At 35.9% G+C, this 21,836-nt stretch overlaps 1 protein-coding gene across 1 annotated transcript in view; it reads right to left on the reverse strand.

Moving 5' to 3' along the window:
- The window catches only part of PTPRQ (protein tyrosine phosphatase receptor type Q), a 133,490-nt gene that overhangs the window by 37,853 nt on the left and 73,801 nt on the right, over positions 1-21,836 (reverse strand). Inside the window, exons 42-44 of the mRNA XM_048302757.1 lie at positions 20,080-20,349; positions 10,072-10,404; positions 3,626-3,747 (exon numbers count right to left, since the gene is read on the reverse strand). Of these exons, the coding sequence (XP_048158714.1) occupies positions 3,626-3,747; positions 10,072-10,404; positions 20,080-20,349 (725 nt within the window). The remainder of the gene's footprint in view (positions 1-3,625; positions 3,748-10,071; positions 10,405-20,079; positions 20,350-21,836) is intronic.

The following is a 21,836-nucleotide window of genomic DNA, read 5'->3' on the forward strand; positions in this document are numbered from 1 at the left end:
AAGTTGTTACAAGGCTTGAAACAGGCAAAAGCAGGAAATTATTATTTGAACACCTTATTTAAATTTTATTCTTCCACTTTTCTAACTAGTTACATAGGAGATTTCACAAGAAGTTTCTAGGTACCATGAGTATAAAGTTGTGCTGGGGAGTACATTCCCATCTCACCCACGTGTTGCCTCTGTGGCATTCCATGCAGTATGCACTTAAGGGAATGGGCTGTTTGGGTGGTGCTGTCTCACACCAAGTGAAGATGGACCAATTTGGAGGCACTGGGCCAAGGCAACTGTAGTGACCTGAAATGGGAATCAAACTAGGCAAAGACCCAGAAGATGAGCAGCTATATAGCAGAAGATTGTTTGGAATACAATTAGAAAATTGGGCAGCAATATATAATGTTGATACTACAGCAGAAAGTGAGATTCTTCTTTGGATGTATTAATTCTGTTTTATGAGAGAGTTGGGAAGGAGTAATTTTCTCACTAGAAAAGCTGGAAAGCTTTAGGGTTCAATCTAAAAAAGGGAGGATTACAGAAGACCTAGTAATAAGTTTAAAATATAAAAAATGATGTTAATAAATTGAAGAGAACCCCTTGTTTGCAGTGTTCATGAAAATACAAATAGAAATTTTACTTGCACAAAAAACCAACTGGAATTAAAAATTACACAGTATGCAATGACATACCTAAAAAAGTAAATAAAACTATGACTATTCATTTAGTTATAAACTAAAATAATCTATTGAGGGTTGCTGAGCAATTTGCAGCACTGGATATGACATGGAAAGGGTAACAAATAATTTGTGAGGAATATTTTAGGCACATTTGTTTCTGTGTTAGAGCAGCCTATGTGTTGGGTTACATTGTGGATACCTATCATCCTTACATCTCAAATAATCGGAAGTTCTGTAGAAAAATCTCCAGCGTTAGACTTTTTATCCAACTAATCACTTCTAATGGTAGCTTCAAAAACAAGAAAAAGGAAAAAAAGAGTGTTTCATCAAGTATCATTTACAAAATTCTATTTATGTATATTCCCACTGCTTCAGTTAATAATGTTTTTATTATTGTTTCTTCAGTGTGTAATTTGAAAAGAGGATTAGGTAGCTGTACAGTAGTTTTCCCACTGAACAAAATCTGTATTAAATGCAGCTGATAAAACATTAGAATAGGTCAAGCATACCTTTTATTTGATGGATAGGCATATATCCCCACTGAGAATTAACCTGAACTAAACTTTGTGATGAATTAAACAGACATTCATTTCCTGGGAGGGCCATCAAGAGCTGAAACACTTTCTTCTATCTGACTATCAAAAGTCCGGCATATAAATATTTATTCAACAGCTAAAGTACAATCACAACACTACATCATTAAATGTATTTCTACTCTTCATGAAGTTTAATGGTTAAGTTTCATTTTCCTTACCCATTTCCAGGAATATTTTATTCAGAACTACTTCTAATTATAGTAGGCTGTAAGACAAACTAAAACATGACTTGGAGGAACAATAACAAAAGAGCACTTTTTAGTTTTTCTGATCTTTAAAACTGCAAGGAACATCCTAGCAATTTAAGCAGAATCCTAATACATTCAGTTATGAATACTAATTATTAACTTTTAGTATATAACAGAGTAGAAACCGGAATTATTCTGTTCCATGATGCTATTTTTATAAATATTCAAAGATACTCAGTTGAGAATAAAAATATACATACTGGAAGTTTGTGGAATTTGGAGTCTTCAAAAAAATTTCCCGCTGCGACAATAAAATATATACTAAAAATTTCACTGAAAAAGATTGTGACAGCTTTATTGGTCTTTAAGAAGGAATAGATTTGTCTACTAAAGTTCTACAGAACTGGCATCTGTAGTTACTGATCATTAGGCAGACAACATCTAATTAGAAGGAATCCATAAACACAAAGCTGGTTATCTGAAAAATATTTGGAAAAAAACCAACCAACCAAACAAAAAACTCACTTTGTAAAAACAAAACTAGTCCTCCAAACTGAAGATTTAAACCATTTTTTAAAGTTCCTTTCAAATGCTGGCAAGTTCACCTGGCACATTCCTCAGTTCATCCTGCTTCAGGAGTTTTATTATAACTTATATTGATAAGGTATTTATAATATTTTCAGAGTATAGATTGAGATTATATAATTTATAATTTTGGAATTATCAGAGAGGAAATTGTTTCAATACAGATTGATAAAATATTAAACCCAAAAAAAATCAAGCTTTGAAAATTGAATTTGTAAGTTTTATGAAAACCATGAAATGTTTTTCTGCTGATGCACTATAATGCTGTTTAGTAAAAAATGACAGGAATTTTTCACAAGGAGGAAGTTTTCCCTAATTTTATTAGAGGAGAAATAAAACTTGCTGTGTAGTTTTTAGCGACCTACCCATTGGGCCAAGGAAACATCCCTATATGTCCTCCCCTTGTTGTACATCCTTCATCCTGCCATTCTACTGCTGCAGTAAGCATGTTCAGAACTGAGCAGATTTCACTCTGCATGTTGTACAATGAACTTAGAGGAAAATTGCAGGACTACACATTACTCTCTCTTGTAACTTTTCTGAGTAGCTTAAAAATATTTGGTATTTTTTATTATCTCCTTAGAAATTTTGATTGCAGAAATATCTCAGCATTAATATACTAGCAGGTCTGTAATTCTTATGACAGACTCAGAAAAATTAAATATACACACATAGTCTTACTCTCTTCTCAGAAATCTTAAAGAAAATTTGTGTTTAAAGGCCTTAAATAGTTTGAACTGCTTTTTAATGTTTTTTTTCCTACCATCTAACGGACTGATTCAGAATTTTTGAAACTGCAAACAGCAACTTGTCCTGGGTAAAGTCTCATAAAATACTTCATATTTTCACTTACAGCCCTGTCTATGTAATTTCTGGCAGAACAGGGAACCTATATCCTACTTCTCATGTGCTTGAACTTAGTTGACTATCTTGCCACAGGGCAGGAAATGAGGTTTATTAATGGTGGTTTTAGGAAGCTTTGGAAATGTAGCAGAGGATGAAAAGAGAAAAGCCACCAGAGTTTTTCTTTCATGTCAGTTTTTTTGGTTATAAAGGTCAAGGAGAAAGAAATGTTATTATTGTGCTACCAAAATACAGCTAATCTAATGGACAGAGCACCAAGTGCAAAGTGGGAAATCTAGCTTGACTTTAAAGTTTTCCCTCTGGTGCCATGTAAGCTTGTGCAAGTCATTTCCTTTTGCTAAGCTCTCCATTTTCATTCGTAGAATCACTACTATGAGCACTTCCCTCCTTTGAAGAAACAAATGTCATGACGGCTAAAAAGAGGTTCACTTTCACAAAGCTCAACTACTGCTTTCCTGTGTACGTTTATAGGCACACTCTTTTTTTTCTCCAAGACCTCTTACTATCACTTTTTTTAATATGAAGTAATTAATTTATCTTCCATTAATAAATTAATAAACGTACAATTAATTCTTATGAAGAATTTATGAGGAAATAGACACAACTATATGGTTTTCAATCTAGTTATGTCTGCTCTAAAATCTCTATAAGAATATCTGCTGTGGTATTAATATCCCCAAACATCTGTATAACCACTAACAGTAAAACAGAATTGCCTTACTGAGGTAACATCTATGAGGTAGCTCGTTGGTCCCGTAATGATGGCAGGTTCACTCCAGCTGACATTAATACTGTGAGGAGATGTAGCTAAAACTGTCACATTTTCTGGAGGACCATCTGGAGCTGTAGAAAAAACTGTGTATGTGAATCATGGCCAAAGAAGTGCACAAAAAATAACACAGTAATTTTAATGGCCAGTAGAGATTTGAAAATGAAGCTTTTTCACATATTTAAGATTATACATTGCTTAAATAACTATAATTTTTTCCTTTCTTTCATATGTAAGGCACACCATGTGATTTAGAAATACATCTTTCATTGCAACCACTACAATTTTTCTAGAGTATGGACTACCTACGACTTCATCTTAAATTGAGATTATAGGGTCATTTAATTACAAGTTCTTTATAAGTATTTCACATGACACAAGTAAAATATATGCAAATATTTATACAAATAGACAATCATAATATATTTGTTTATGTCAAATGAATAATTCAAAGAACAAGAAATTGTGAAAAGACATCATATTCTGCATGCTAGAAAAAATTTCCAGTAGTATTGGAAAGTACAAGCAGAAATAATTTTTTACATTTCCTTTCAATTTATTCTTAACATGTTGAGAAACTACTGAAAACCCAAACAAAAGAAGTGGTAAGAATTGAAAGAGGGCAAGAATGTTCACACTAAGAAATGGGATTTCCCTAAAATTTCCATTTGTCAGGGTGATATGTGAATTAAGCTAGTTATTTCTTAGTCATGAATAAGAAATTAATGAAATCATAATAACAACGTAGCAATTCTCAGTAAGCGGTATTATTTGTTCATAATAACCTTTTAAATTTCAGGAACATAAAATTTGGTATAGAATGACAACTGATTCATAGATAATTACAAAACTTGGCTCCAGGGTGCCTTGTTTTTGGATCTACTACAAAAAAAAGACAACTGTGGTAAGTATCACTGAACAGCCTGTTATAAAACAACAACATATTTGTACATATTTCCAGAACTTGGCTTTATGGTGCCTTTTCAATCTACCACAAAAATATACATATCAGTTAACAACATATTATAAAAAAAATACTGAAGTGATCATACCTATGCTAATCAGAAGATGCAGGCTCTTTTCTCAAACAAGATTAACATATGAATATGCAGTTTGCCATTATTAATCATTAGGTAAGAGGGCTAAATGAGGAAAATATTTGGAGGGCATGCAAGACTACTTAGTTCTCCCGAAAGAACACAGAGTAGGAAAAGAACATGAAAAGAAGTATGTAACTGTTGCAATTATGTGTGAAAGATTAATGAGGAAAATAATAAAATTTTGCACTATGGAGTTGAAAATTTGGCACCATTGTTGCAGAATAAAACAGAAGTATTTGGGATTAGGTAAGGCGCTATAGTGAGTTTAGGGTGTTGGATATAGGAATTAGATTCCTGTGCTGGGATTAGCAGGAGTTTATAAGACTTTATAGGCAGGATCAAATTCAACCATTGGAAGCAGTCCCCAAAAATACTGAATAGTATGGAGCAACTGAATGAAGAGTGTAACTAAATGAGCTGTGAGTGCACATGAGGGATGGTAAAAGAGGAGAGTGTTCAGAGAAGGCTAGCTGTCAACCGCGGAGGTACAACAGATAAAACAAAATACAAAGGCAAGCAAGTTCCCTGAAAATGAAAATAAGCACACATTTTATTTTTCAGGTAATGCATGTCAGGCTTGTTGCTAAACAGTGTCTTTCAGTAACTATGGCAGTGATATCTATTAACTTTATCGCAAAATGAAATTTCTGAAAAACAGTATAAAATTATTTATATATAGCTTCTTGAGCCTTAGTTTTCAAACCAACCAATTTTCCAAAGACAATTTTCCATTGCTTTTTCATAGAACTAATGGAATATTTAGTCTCTCAGTATTTTTTCAAAAGCCACTCTGCAGTGATGGTGGGGAATAATTTTAAAGCATAATCTAATCTACAAATTATGCAATCTGCAGTTACTTATTTGGTTAATTTCCATATGTAGTTTATACTTGATGCATTTTTAGATATTTGCAAGAAAATTCTGATTGTATGCTATATTTAAGATACTTATCTAAAGTACGTGTAAGCATTAATACCTGGTTTATTTTCATAATGAAAAGTAAAATATCAGACATTAACTAAGTCATACTGAAATGTAGGAATATTTTCTGAAATAGCATGTACAGTTGGGGAGAAAACTACAAAATGAAAGGTATCTGACATGTCTCATGTCTTACAAAAAACATCTTTTTAAAAACTGTGTTTGATTCAGTGGATAACTGCTGCTTTCTGATTTAGGTTTGTTTGTGAAATGAATCTGGTCAATATGAAGCCATGATATCACTACCCCCTTTCTCTTATAAATCACAGCAATTTACTCTGGAGAAATGACCTAGTCTTATTCTCTCATTCCTCCATAATCCAATCACTTCCTCTCATAAGCACTTTTTTCCTGGTTTTCACAATAATGCATTTTCTGTAACTAATAACCATCATTTCCTGATTATCATGCTTCTATCCTTGCACAGGAATGTGGGTCTTATGGAGGTCAGGGTCATCTTTGCCATCCATCTGTGTCCTGATGCTAAGGCAGCAGTTAAGTGTGTTAGTTTGAAGATAAGTCTGGATAGCCCATCATTTAGCATAATCCTCAAAAATAAGACTGAATACTCCAGTCTTCTAAAAAAATTCATGCTTGCCAGTTTGGTTAGGATCAGCTCTGTTTTTCCTTTTTCCCCAAAAAATTGTGTCCTTCAGTTATTTAATTTTTAATCATCTAAGTAATTTTTACATAATTTTAAACAGTTATGTCTTATATTCGTCCATAATTATTCCAATGTTTACTTTTGAGGAAATGTAACAAACAAAGAAAAAGAACTTCTCTCAGGCAAGGCTTTCTAGAAGAAAGAACACATAACAAGACATGAAATCTCAGTACTTTTTATCACAGAGATGTATTTCTTTAATAGTACCAGGCAACTGGGTATCAGCAGGGATTGGGAAAGAAGGCGCTGAAAAGAGAAGCATAACCCTCTGCCCCATGCTTCTATGTCCTAGCCTTCATGGGACATTCGAGCATCTGGGATTTTCCTTTATACCTCAGTATATGCTGGTATTAGGGGATTTGGCAGTTTACCAAAAAGCATTGTATTGTGTAACTGTACGGGATCCAAAATGAGGTCAGTGATCTCACTGTCATTCATTTTCCATCTAACACTGACCCTCCACAATTATTTTTCTCTCATAAAACCTAAGTTCGGCCAATGCTATTTTTCTTATAAATGTAAGAGTAAAACTGGGGGTAAGTGCAGGTGTGAGGGAACAAAGTTTCCATAGCTATGGAAAACATTTCTTGCTCTTTCCCTTACTGTGAAACAACACTGTGATCTTCTGTGCTGGTAACTATATAAATCTAAGTTATGACAAACATATTTAATCTTGAAGAATAGATTTGGCTCTTGGGTAATCAATCAGCTAAGTAATAATGGTGCCATCACACTACTTTATGAGACAGTAAGACAATTCCTGTGAGGATAATCTGCAAGACAGAAGGCTGAATAGTTTATCTGTGTGATGTGAGAACTGGACTGTACTAACAATCCACAATATTTTCAACAGAGTAACTCTATAACCACTAGCAGTACAGAACACCGCCATTATTTTTTGTTTGAAACTTGCAAATGAGATAAAGAATCATGAAAAGAATTCCTATAGCCTTACATTTGTCTTCATAATGACCAACTGAAATAAACAGCTAAGATCTTCACCTTATTCACTGGATGGTCAGAATTATTAGTTATTTCTGCTTTAGCACAACAATCAAATCCTCAGAACTTGTAAAAATTATTTAGGATGTCTTTTACGTAATTTTTGCTGCCGTTGAAGTTTCTTCTCTTTATATTCTGGGAATTGAGTCTAACAGTTTTCAGCTTAAATGCTGTAACCTCCTGAATACAGTACATTAATATTTTTTTTAGGCTTGAGAGAAACACAAATTTCTGAGAACACAATGAATTATGAAGAAAAAATTCTTTAACTATTATTTCACAATGAAGGTAACTTTAACTCTGGTAGAAGCAATGTCTTACAGAGGCACTTCTTGAAAATCAAGTGAAATGGTGCCTAGCTTCTGCTCTCAAATGTGCAAACACAGCTCCCATTGATTTTATGGGCTAAGTACTCAGGGTATTTTACATAGCAGCTAAGCACTCCTAAGCCCTAACAGACCATGTATATATTGGCTGTGTATCAGCAGGCTAATCCAGAGGATGCTTGGCCCTGTCCATGAGGGAAAGGAGAGGGAGATCAACACCTGTTTTCTGCATACACTTTGCAAGGCTGCCCAGTGTGCCAGACCTGTTTGGTGCATTCTGAATTTCTCTTTCGTCCTACAGGCTGTAGCCTTTGCAAAAGAAAGAGGGGAACTGAGGAGGGGGGGGGTTAACAGTAATTCTAAAAACTAGGCTTTGAAAACTATGAGGTATCTAGAAACCTGCCCTTGCTAATGATCAACCACTGCTCAGCGAGGCTCCCAGCACTGAAGCACAAAGGAGCTGCCAGCTGGCTTCCCAGCTGTGTCATGTCACCTTCCTCTTTTTTTCCTCCTCAGCTGATTGCTATTACCCCAGGAAAAAGACCAGTGCCCAGCTATGACATTTGGAATAGTGCCCATGCTTCCTTGACTCCACAAGAGTGTGTTTTATAGGCAGCTTATCTCCTGATGTGTCACCAATTTAGCTCACAGGAGACTCGTTGCTGCCTACTTCCGTCGCCACAGATACAGGTCAGCAGCCCCAGACACTTAGGCTTGAAGAACTGCTGGAACTTTTTAAACTTCTACCCCACCACTTTTAAACTATCTAACAGAACACACAGAGGACCTACTGCTGAGAATGACACTCAACTGGCATGGAAAGGGCTTGTGCAGTCTATCGAGATGTTTATACTTTTAGCTACCATTTTTTCAGTGGGACTGGATAGGAAACTAGTTCTCTCTTAAGCCAAATTATCGCTGTCCAGAGAGGAAATCATAAGAAGTTCCTAACTTTATGCAATTATATGTGTTTTCATTATCTGCTTCTCCATCCAGTTTAAATCCTTAACTATTCTAAACTCCAACAATTTTTCGAAAATAAGTATTTGCATATGTCAGCAGCTGAGTTCTATCAAATTAATAGTAAGAAATCTCCCCAGAGCTGGTGGCTCAAGAGTTGCACAACTTCTGTTATCTATTTTCTGCTCCATCTGGGTTTGTTATTTTCCTTCTCCTTCATTTAAAATGTTGCATTGATTTGCAGGCAGAGCTTCCCCATAAGAGTCACTGGACAAAGAAAGTAAGTGTACACGAGAATGACTCTGCAGCTGATTCCAGCACTTCTCAATCCAAACGAGTGCTTCTGTGCTTTATTAAAAAAACAGGCTGTTGTAATGTTTACTATCACAGTGTCCAAAGCCTCCTGCGTTCACATCACATGATTATAAAAACACGAGTGGGACAAGGTAAGTATCTGGACTGTTGACTAGTCTTTGGTACACAGCTGTTTAAGTACTTGGTAGTTCTATTATTACTTTGTAAGGGGAAATGACTGAAAGAGCTGTGATTAAGTAAGGAAACTCATGGTGATTCTCAGTTGTTCTACAGAGGCTATAGGCCAGATCTCAGATATTCTCTATCCTAGGATGGCTGCAAACTGGTAGGGAAGGTCATATATCCCCATGACAACTGCCTAAATAATTTATGTTTCATGTCCCCTTCTCTCAAATATTTGGTGGTGACTTTTTTATGACAACTACTTCTTCTCTTACTTGGAAACTTAAATCCTCAGCTGAGGCATGAGAGTTCTAATATGTGTCATGGCAATCCTGTGCATGTTACATGGCTACTCTGATTAGTAAACTCTGTAGGTGGATATGGAATTGGAAAGAAATCTTAATTCCTCTGAAACTATTGCTTAAATTCTATTGCGAAGAACATACAACAGAATTTCAGGAAAGTTTTACAATGTTAATAAACAGACTTTCAGTCAAAGAATTGAAGAACAACTTTTTAAATTGACACACCCAACACGTGAAATTGCATTGAAAAATGGCATATCAACCCAAACTAGCAAAAATTCAGACTTCCCAAGTCTACACGTGTAGTATGGCTGAGGATTGAAAATGTTGTTGGGTAAGCGGTAAATATAAAAGAGTATACAAAAGACACTAAAATATCAAGCAGCGTTAGGTATGTATATCTACTGCACGATTTATATAATATAAATACATATATCATAGGTCCAGAGTTGCAATAAATCCTTATTGACTCCACCAGTATTTTAGGTCTATGAAGAAATAACTTCTACCAAGTGTTCTTGCTTATTTAGATGAACATCACATTGTTACAGCATTATAAGACACAGCAGACATCCTTACTTACAGCCAGGAAGGGTTTGTGTTGAAATCCAAGGTGAAGAACTGCCATAACCAACATTCGTACTGGCAGCTACTGCAAATCTGTACCATCTGTATTTTTTCAGTCCATACACTGTGTCTTCTATCCAGTCATCCATGACATTTTCATATAAATACTGATGCATCTCATATTCAATACATTCCATAGCTTTCCAGTCACTGCAGTGGATGGATTGTAGCTGTGTGGTAATCTTGTAGTTTTGAAAGTAGCCAAGAATAGATTTTGGTGATCTCCAATGCAAGGTCACACTTGTTGATTGCACATTGGAAAAAACAATATCCCTGGGAGCACTAGGAACTGAAGGTTAAAACACTTGTAAGATACCTTAATTTGAATGAAAAGTGATTGCTACTATAATACTTTTATCCAGTGTTGAAAAATTATTTTAATAAGCATGTCTAAAGACCAAGAGTCAACTTCATGTTTTTAATAAACAATAATTCCAATGGCATAAATCACACTGTACGTATTTAGGTGTCATACATTTACTGTTGGTTTTGAAACAAAGAAAAATTCTTTCGGGCATGGCATGTAGGACCAGCTTTGAGAGGTGTGACATTTCTATTGCTACTTTTGGGGCTAAGTCTCAGCTAAGGGAGGAAATATTAGGCAAAGTTATTTTTCGCCTACCCATAGCACCTTTTACTGTGGGTTGTAACTGAGATTCTTTACCTCTAATTTAGAAATACTAATTTGTCTCCCTCTCTCTTGGTAGTATATGAAATCCTCACACAACACATCAAGGTAAATTTCATAAGTCTCCTGTTTCACCTTCTGAATGAAAAGTATTAACAATGTGATATGTTTGTCTGGCATTATAGAAGTGCTTTACAAGAATGCTAAGAGAAAGAGCTGAATAACAGATAAAAAAGAAACTTCCCATAAACTTTGATTCCATTTATTTATATACAGGCTATATTCATGTCCATGAGAGAGAAGCAGCGCATATATGTACATAGATAGACACATACGCACGTTTACCCTGTCTATATTGAGTCAGTAGTGTACTCCCAGCTTTCACAAACTAGATGCAACATATGGTTTTGTGCTATATCACATAGTCATAGAAAAAGCTAACATTATCTCTAAGACTCTGTAAGATAATACTAATACTCTGTATGGAAAAACTGTGCCGAGAAATCAGCTCAGAAATCATTGTGTGCACTTAGCTTTAAAGAGTGCTTTGGAGTCTTTGGGGGAAGTGGTATCGTTGGTAAAAGAAAAACATGTGATACATCCTCAAACTGAAACTGAAGAAGTCCCAAGGCTTACATAAAGACGAAAAGGATCCCAGACCAACATCACTGGGGAAGAACAGAGAAAACACTCCTTTGTCTTTTCTTTCAACCTTATGGAAATATCTGATCTTTGCTTTTGTCTGCAACAATTTGTTTATTAAAATCATCACAATGTAAGAAGCTGAAACTTCTCCATTAAATATGGATATTTAACAAGAAATGTAAATTCTGAGTCAGACAAAGCTGTGTTGATGAAAAGGTTAAGAATTTAAAATCCCTTCAAATGAGCCCAAAGCAGGTGGAGTCTGCAGGAGAGGGAGTAGGCAGAGAACCATGTGCCTTCCCTGTTCTTCCATTCAGCTCTCATGCACAAGTACACAACACCCCAGCATGCAACAGCCTCATAGGTTCCCACCTTGCTACACACTAACCAGACACAGAACAAGAGCAAACTATATTAAAAAAAAAAAGTCTTTGCTATAGACAACTTCCATCATTTTACGCCATGCTATCAAAATTAAAGTTGTTTTGCTCTGTTGTTATTAACATGAAGATAATTACAGAAAGTAGTAAAAAACCTCAAAACATGCAGTACCATTCTTCCTTGCTCAGATCTCTATATGTAATACTCAGTCCTTTCACTTTTGAAAAAATTAAGCACTGCAATATTTTCGTAAAAACTCTATAAACTGCATTAGCTATCTGTGTAAATTACAAGAAATGGCCTAGTTTGACTATTAGTTTCTGGAAAATAAAAGCAGAGAAATGCCAAATGATTAGTAGAAAACACCTCTATAAATCCTCTACTCTACTGTAGTGTAAGCTATTAATACCTGTTAAGATACTGCAAAAATATAAATTCCTGCACACTCGAATATAATAATGATAAAATGTGGGATAGAATAGAAGACTGACTGTTGGGCTATATTCCAATACAGAAACTGGGGTTTGCCATAAAGCAGATAGTAATTGGGTGCTTGGAGAGTGTCAATAGGAAGGTGGAAATATATACCTTCATTTGCTCAAATGTGCAGCTGGTTTAGCCCTGGCTGGCACAACTGCAGTCTCTGCACCTAAAACAAGGCAGGTTAAAGAGGATAGTCACAGATATAGAAAGAGCAGTGCCCATGGTCTAGACACAATGGTGGCCTTTCCTTCTTAAGGAGAGTACCTTGTTCCCTCAGTTTCAACACAGATAATGACATCAAAAATAACTGAGAGTTAGCAATTTTGCAATAAAGAAGGAAAAGAGACTTGGTTTTCATAGAACTAGAAATTATATCAGGCAAAATGGTGGTGGCTCTGATTTGTGCACTCTCCCACAGACAAACAAAATTCTAATGAATCCAGCCTCCATATGCTTTCCTTGTATTTGGAAAAGAGACAAACTCACTGAAAGTGGGGGAAAGAATGGACAGTGGAGAAATTATGTTTCTATCTGTCCTTTTACCCACTGACTACTGAGGGAGCCCATACACACTATCTTCACAAGGCTGAAGATAATGTCTGTGATTATCCCAGTAAGCAGCGCTACATGAAAACCACCATTTTAAAAGATAAACTTGCAGGTATCCTGATAGCAGACAATCAGACAAGCATTTCCTCTTTTACACAAAAGCTTTGATAGCTATTTTATGTTGTCATTTTTCCAGTTTATGAAGACCTATATAAAAAAAATATTTTGAACCCACAAAATCAAGGGTCAGTCAGCAGAATTCACAGTAAAATTTTCTGTCAGTGCCTAGACAGACCTTTAAAATGGAATCAGAGCCTTAAATGTTAGTCAGTTTAAGATCAAGCTAATTTTGTCTCCTTCCTTATGTAGACAAATCAAACATAAATGTAACCACTCATTAGAACAAATAAAAAGATGTGATCTGAATCTGGAGCAGATCAAAGAGCTTTGATCCTAGGGCCACAGTGAAGAGCAGTGACACCCAGTGGCACAGTATCTCTTGAACTTGATGATTGTGTTCAGACAATTTCAAGACAGCTATGCTATTGGGTTACAGATACAAAAAGGATTACAATTACTCTAGCATGGAGAATCAGATTTCCATTCCTCAAGAATGACTAAAATTCCCCCAACTTTTCTGTCCGCAGATGGTACTGATTTGAACAAACCATTCCATGCTTCCTAGAGTAATCATGCAGCTTGTCTAAATTTTCTAAACATGACTTAACTATGATAAAGTGATCACAGTTCACACTAAAAATTATGGAAGCCAGAAATTGCATCTTTTTCAATTATTATTTCAGGTTTCATTGGAACTGCATAAAGATTATCTATTCTTATACACTGACACCTTGACATGTACCTACTGGGAACTTTATTATTAATCCAAATTTCCAGAAAGGTGTACTGAAAGAAAAGGCATGAAAAAGGTTGTGAGTGTGGCATTGTAAGGCACTAATTGCTGAGGACTGTGCTCTGATTAGCTAGTGGGAATTCTTATCCTAATCCCAAGTTTGAATTTCCCAAGAATCATACATAAGATCCCTTAAGTCTCATCACATATCTCACAGTCTTTTCCTATTGTATTACATTGCATTTGCTATAATTCAGCTATGTCTGGGAGTAGGGAGTTTTTCTGAGTCTGAAACATTTGGTGCAATGTACTCCATCTAATTTTCCATTTAATAACTTCTAATTCAGCTTCTGAGGGCCAGCTGGGGAGCTGGCAGAGAGGCTAGCCATGAAATGCTAGTGAATTCAGTTTCTGGAGTGGAAGAGGAACAAGGTATTTTCAGGTTCATCTACTGTGGTTCATAAGATGCCTAAATTTCAATGAAAAATAACTGAAGTCAGATCCACATGCGATTTTAAGCTCCTAAAACCTATTTACATGCCTGAACTCTTGCTGAAGTTGACAGAAGGTTAAACACCTAAATACAAGTTACTTTGGCAGATCTTGACCCTATTCTTGTCTGGCTGCAATGCTAATCAAAGCTGGTGGAGTGCTCTGAGATCAAGTTTTTATTTGAGAACCTAAATGGAAGGAAATTCTTAGTAGAAAAAGCACTAGCACAGTGCAAAGACTCATATCAAGTTGAAATTGGCCAGTGGAACTGGTTTAAACTAACAAAAACATTTAGTAGAAAAAACCTTATTCACAATGCAAAGATAACCTAAGGGCAGCAAAGGACACACAAATCTACTGGGAAAAGCGAGGTTATGGCTTTCTGTGAAGACTTTTGTGGAAAGCAACAACTACAGCTGCACGGGCCGTGAACAGAAGACAGTAATATGATATGGCATAGTTCCTAACGAAGTTAATAAAAAAAAGTCTGCCTACAGAACAGCTGCTTGTAGCTGGAGTTTGGATTAAAAGAACTGCGGCAGCCTAGAAATCTGTTGGGTGGTATTAAGAGCATCAATAGGAGGAAAGTGAAGAACAAAGTAGAACTGACAGCAGTGGGCACACACCAAAAAAAGTCTTCAGAAAATAGAATAAGTGAAAAGAAAATAAATATTCTGTATTGATTATCTCTATTAAATTTTGAAAGCTTAGTTACACAAATGAGTTCCATGGGTTAAGATGATAACCCTGATCATACTAAATATTAATCTAGTATAGACAGCTAACTGCAGGGGTACCCATTATGATATAAAGTCCTGCTCAGTATGAAAAGGTACATCATAAATAGGACCCAAATTATTTTGCTAACATAAAAATATAAAAAACTGTAGACTATTTTTCCCATGACTTGGGACTGACATTATCGGACATGCTTTAAAGGAAATTGCACAGTTGAGAACACATCTTAAAAGAGCCTCTCTGGACCATGTTTCTCAGTCCTTACCACATATGAAAACTCAGTCTCCAACTGTGGGATCTAAGTACTGAGGAATCAAATCCTGCAAATCTAGAGAGAAATGCACTCCTTTAAGCTAAAAAGAGAAGTACTGAAAAGCTGTCCGTACTCAAGTCTTAAATGTTCAGCTTTCCATTAAACTAAAACACTCTCTGCTTTTCAGTATACATTATGTTTGACCTGTAAGTGCTATCCATGTCAGCTTTGTACATATATGTCAGTACCATTTCTTATATATCAATGCAGAGTTGACGCAGTCCCTACAAAAAAGAAAAAAATTCCTTTATCCTATACTATATTAATAATCTATTTTTCTCAACCTCCTTATAAAAATAATACCAATACAATTTCATTGGCCAATGAAATCAACCAACTTATCACTGCATTTTTCTAGTGAGGATTTGCTATCAACATCAGAGCCATTAACTTAAATTTGGACCAAACAACTAATCAGAAAATGTAAAAAATCCACATTACATAAAGAAAATTACATCTAGGAAAAAAACCACTTATCTTGGAAAGAAGCGTTTGAAAGATTCTTATTCCTGATTCACTCTACAATTTTTGGATGATTTTACTTTAATACGATTTGGAAATGTGAACTTGTGTCATGGACTGAACATGTGAAACACACAGCTCTTACGTGTATTAATGACAGGGGACACCAAAGCTCTGCCATTTCCAATACAGTGGCTCTGCAGCAGGCTGATTTCTCAGGATAACCAGGCCAACACACTGCACTGCACATCTTCCTTGCAGCCCTAAGAGCCACTCGAGGCTTCGGGTTTAAATATTCTTCCAGTACATCACGGTCATCTGTTGTTTTCTTCACTACTTAATGAGGAAAATCATGTAACTCCAACTCTGACCTGTCATGAACTGCCAGATTCTGAGAAAAAGATTTATGGTGAAGGAAATAGCATTTCCTTGGATATGAAGGAGGCTTTAAACTCTTGTGGTATTTTATGCTTCTCGAAGGTCTTGATTTAAAAAGCCCACATTTTCCAAAGGGAACCTCCATACTGGAGATACAAATCCAGAATCTTTAAAGTGTTCCTTGTGCAGAGAGTAAAGCCATTTTGTGCACATGCAACAAAAGATGATGTTAATTTGTCACCTCCACACCAAAAGACCAGAGAAACCTTCCCATCACCAATTCCCTTAGGCACTACTTTATTCACAAGGCATACTTCTGTGTACAGCTACAAGTTAGTAATGGCCAGGAAAATGAAGCCCAGATTAAGTTTAAAAATGCTTCTTGGACAAATTTCTAGCCATATTTCTTTTAAATGTAAGATATGAATGAATCTCTATTTAGCAGAAAACAAATGGTAAGGACTGTCACCAGAGTACAATGGGGGCCTCAACCTCTTCTAAGGTTGTGTTCAGGTATAGTATTAAGTATGACTAGCAGTAAGGGGGAGAAGTGGGGGAATTACTCTGTGTGTCTTAATACCACAATCAATATGAATAATATCCTCAGAAAACAATGAAAAGTCTATAAAGAAAAATCTAAATTAAAAAAATTTAAAACAGAAGCAGTCTTCTTTCTATTATTTATGCAATTAAAAAGCAAGCAGCTTTTTAATTGTTCTATTTTTATTGTAAACTAAATGACTGTTACACTCTTCCCAGATTTGTGAGTTAGCTGAATATTCACAGCTTTAGTGTGCCTTTTAGAGAAGTTTCCTACTATTTTATGGCTCTCTCGCACTTCTAAAAATTCACTCAACCTTAATGAAGTTTCATTTTAGTATGTGAATTATCTTGAAAATAATCCAAGGATAGCTATTCAGTCATAAAATCCTAACTCACTTATGCATGTGTATGTATACTATATTGTCTTTCATATCTTTTATAATGTATTTAATCACAAACTAATACTACCACTACAAAGCTGATGGCTTTTATAACATACTGCAGCCTGGCAGTATGTTATAAAAGCAGAAGTGGTTTACCATGACAGTGGAGCTAGATTAGACACAAAACACTACTAATCTCCTCATAAATTTAAGCTTCATGATTCATGTTTAATTGTACCCAGATATGAAAAAATTTACCTCAAAAAAAGACAAATAATCTTGCCAAGAATTTAAAGGTCAAATGCTATGCAGTGAGACACTGAGCCAAATTCGATTTCACTTTATGTCAGAAATAAATGCATTGTCAGTGACTCAGTTCTGGCTACATATTCTGTGACTAATCTTAGACCACCATAAATAAGAAGCTGACAACAGCTATTAAACTGTTTCCATTCCCATCCATGAATCTCCGGTTCCTAGTATCCAGTCACTACAAAACAATTCATGCAAACACACAGCTAAGGAAATGTCCTAGTAATAACTAGTTGGTTGTAATTATGACTAAGCAACAACAAAGCAAGAAAGGGACTGTGCAGTGTATATGGCAAAAAGTACATGTGTTGTACTATAAATCCTTCACTTAGGAAAACTCCCAGTGATAAGACACATGAAACAAATGTTGCTACAAAATAAAGACTGGTTTGGTTATTTTCCCTGCTACAACTCTTTATAACATGGACCACGAGACACTACTAGTCTCTCCCTCAAGCCCAGGCTTAATCTACAGCTTTCTCAGTCTTTCCTCAAGGGCTGCTTAAAAGATAACCCCAAATTTCTCAGAAATCCCAACAATTAACTTTCTCAGGTGTCAGGCTTCTTTAACACTACAGGAAGACTTTCCCCCATCTTCCAAGATGTGAAGCACCTGGGAAGCCTCCTGTTCTTCTCTGTTACCAGAGGGTAACATCCCACCTATACAACTATCTCCCAGTCTGAACTCCATCCCCAGGTTCAGTCTTGCTCTAGATCTGAGGGTTGGCTGTTCAGCAGCCAGGGTGCAAAAGAAAGCTTTGAGAGTTCTGACTGCGTTTGAAAAGTGTCTGGAAATGCAGGAGCACACACATCCACATCAAGCACAGCAGCTAAGCTCACTACATTATTTCCAGCCAACACTGTAAAATGTTATGTGTGCTCATGTCTAACACTTAAACAATGCCTTTATCTTTTCAAAACTGGATTTTGAGCCCTACTGATGAGCAGAAGTTTCTGAGCAAACAAGATGACCCAGGCAGAAGTCTTAAATTACCAAGGTTCTGGACAGAAAGGGACCAGGAGGGATCACAAACTGGCAGCATTTCTAGGCAAGCAGTTGATGAGGAAGCCAATTTAGAAAATTTTCATCAGAAATGCATAGGAATATGCCACATCACAGTTCAAATAAGAGACATGGCCAGGCTTTAGTGGGATAGACTGCATCATGAAGAGGGGCAATCATCAGTGTACAACCCTGGCTATTTTCACAATGTTGGCCAAAATCTGTCAGCAAGTGGACACCCTGCTTGTCCTCATTTGGAGCTCATCCATTTGATCTGGAACCAAAGCAGCAGTAGTTCAGCTGACAGCACAGACATGGTCTAGATTCATTGAGACATGCACATCCATAAGTCTAATTTTAAGAATTGTGGAAATCAAAGCTCATAATGGGGCACCGAGACTTTGTAGACAGGAGGGATCCAATGGACGTGCATGCTACTCAGGAAACTAGAAACAGGAATTCTAAGAGTAGGGCTAAGTCTGATCTCCTCCAAGTTCAATGTCTGACTCAAGTCTGCACAGCAGAGCTGCTCCCCGCCACTTGTCCTCCTGAACCAAAACCTTGTTGCTGACACAGATTCTTGTGTTTATTATTTCACAGATCTGAGAAAACTCACTCTTTCAGTTAAAGTATATATGGGAATGGGTGCTGCAACTCATCTTTTAAGTTATTGAATAACTTAGTAATAAAGTATTGCAAAAGCTAGGTTTGGTTTCTAAGTCTCAAGGGGTAAAGTTGTGGTCCTTTATCCCACCCTTGTGTTTCCTAATTATCCGGCTGTTCTGAAATAGAGACCTCCTCAACTCCATTGCATAATTTGATATCACTTAAGAAAGCACCAAAAAAGGAGCTAAATGCAGTAATTGCTCCTGTAATTTAGCAGAAAAGTGAAATCTTTTCTGAATCTTTCTTGCTGAAAACAACTTTTTAATTTTTATATTAAACTATAACCAAAGAAGAAAAAAACCCCGATAAATAGTCCCAAGAGTAGAAATCATCCCTGACTGAAGAAAAGGCCTGAAACAGGCCTTGGTCTCCTGGATTGATATTTGAACTCCTCTCCACTTTCAGTTTAGAAGATAGGTACATAGCTGTTCACACAGAATTAGCAGTGTATTTTGCACAGAATATCATCTCCATGTTTCATATGTCAAGTGAAAACACAGCCAAGATTAGGTGAAGTGTGAAGTGTGTGTGTGGAGAGAGAAAGGAAGACAGATTTTGGGTAACAATTTTTCACTTCAATGCCAGAAAACCTGTCTACATTTTTCTTTGGATTTAGCTCACAATTTTCTTTCTTGTTTAAAAAAATCCTATCCATCAAAAGTTATGAGAAAGTCTGCTTGTAGAAGCTAAATTCTTCTCAATTTCCTGAATTCTGAACAGCTTTATTATCAATGAATTCATACCACTGTCAGCTAGTAAAAAAACCAACAAAAATTTCACTCCCAAAAATATTTTCAGACTTACAGTCTCCAATATCCTAAATACACTAGGAATAAGGCAGATACTATAAAAAAAAAAGTAATAGTTGATCATAAATCAATAAAATAACTATTCAAACTCACACAGAAAAATGTGTTCTCTCTGTGTTTTTTAAAATGGCAATTTATTCTCATCACTAGGCAGGTTCTAAAACAGGACAAAGAGGAAGCCCTGTTTCTCTTCATTCACTATTAGCAAGAAATTTAAACAACAGAATGATTTAACTGCCTGTATTGAAGCAGGCTTTTTATGCCTGCTTGTTTCATAGTCATCATTTAAATTAAATAAAAAAATTAACTTGAATAATTTTAGTTACCTTTTTCTGGAAGGGTGCTGGCATTGCATATCTGTTCTTCACCATCACCAGCAGATGTTGCAGCTTTTATTTTAATTTCATAAGTAATATTGGAAATCAGATTTCTAAAAGTATGCAGTGTACCATAAGATGAAAAATTTGTAGAATCTCCTTCAACAGTTATGATGTAATGTGTAATTACACCGTTGGCTGAAGCAGGAGGGTCCCACTGCAATAGGATTGATTGCCAACTCGTTGCAATACAATGGAAGTTCTGTACAGCATCTGGCACTTAAAAGATGCACATGCACCAAAGATTAACATGCATACACAATTAAAATTGTAGTCACAGAACAATATCACTAGAGAAGCAAACCCTATGTTCATAGCAAGAGTCAAACACTACAGTTTCAGACAAATTAATAAAAGAAACACATTAAAGGAACAAAAATATGTCTTCATCCTCATTAGATTGTTCATTTCCAACTACTATAAATGTGACCAATGTTAGTCCTTGAGACAGAAGAGGCCATCTATCTGGCTTTTTCCTAGTTGTGTGCTTCAGTTTTGTTTTCCCGACAAAACTTTTGCTTGTATTTTCACCATAATTTTTTAAACACAGTGTTTATAACATACATAATATACATACTCCATATACCTACTCCATATACATAGCAACCGCATCAACAGTAGAAATTCCTTATTTATCTGTTTCCGTATTTATGTCAGCCTTATTTCTTTCAGGCACTATATCGCACTTCTCTGTACATAAGTCACTGGGCAGGTTTCAGAGCTTTCATATGCATCATTTTATCTTACTGTTCCCCATCTATTTGCTGGTTCCAGCAGAAGAAAATTTTTAAATGCTCATAAAAAATTAATGAAGGTAGAAAATATAATAATCATGTTGAAAATAGAGCAATTACTTATGAACAATTGGTTAAAGAGAACTGAAAAAAGTACCACAAGTATGGAATGTCAGTGATGAAATGAAACAACTGACAGATGACCATGGTTCTTGAGTAGGACCACCTTCAGCAGCACAGGTCCAATAGCCAAACTGAACCAGCTTAGTGATGGTCCAGATTTCTGATGGTGTTGTAACTCTTGGGCACAATAAACAGCATAACTTTTTCCGAGAACCTCTGCTTTACCAGTTCTGGAAAGAACCTCTCACTGGAAGCATGATCTTAGCAAACCTGTAGTCATTATATGGGATCTTTTGATATTTTGTCTGCTCCCTTTGCTAATGGTATAAAGGAACCTGGGAGCCCCCTAACCCATGCTAGTCCCCTGGCACTGACAACCCTTACAGAGCCTGGGGGTTGCTCTGACCTGGCAAAGGAGCTACAGTTTTGCATGATGGCCCATTTCACAAACCCACAGGCTCTCTTTAGTGAAAGTTAGGTATTTCACTTTTAGTGGCTAGCTTCCATCCTAAAATAAATTATAAAAAAAAAAAAAGTAAAAAAATTCTATTTGTCTAATACAATTTCCAGTTCGTTTGCCAATCTTTTGTCCAGCTGCTTTTGATACTGCTAATGTTTCAGTTCTTTTCATAGGGATATGAATTACTGCTTTGATCTGCAAAGACTGATACTTATCTAATTTTCCTCCCTTTATCTGTGTTGCTATTAAAAGATTTATAGTAGCCATATAAGCCTCTCATTTCAGATGAGGACATTTTTAATTCTACACTTCCGAAATCAAACTTCAAACCCAGTCTACAACAGGAATGTGAATCGGTGCTACACAGGCAAGAGACAGTGAGATAGTGT

The sequence above is a fragment of the Corvus hawaiiensis genome, chromosome 4 (assembly GCF_020740725.1).
Source record: "Corvus hawaiiensis isolate bCorHaw1 chromosome 4, bCorHaw1.pri.cur, whole genome shotgun sequence".
NCBI classification, from domain to species: domain Eukaryota; kingdom Metazoa; phylum Chordata; class Aves; order Passeriformes; family Corvidae; genus Corvus; species Corvus hawaiiensis.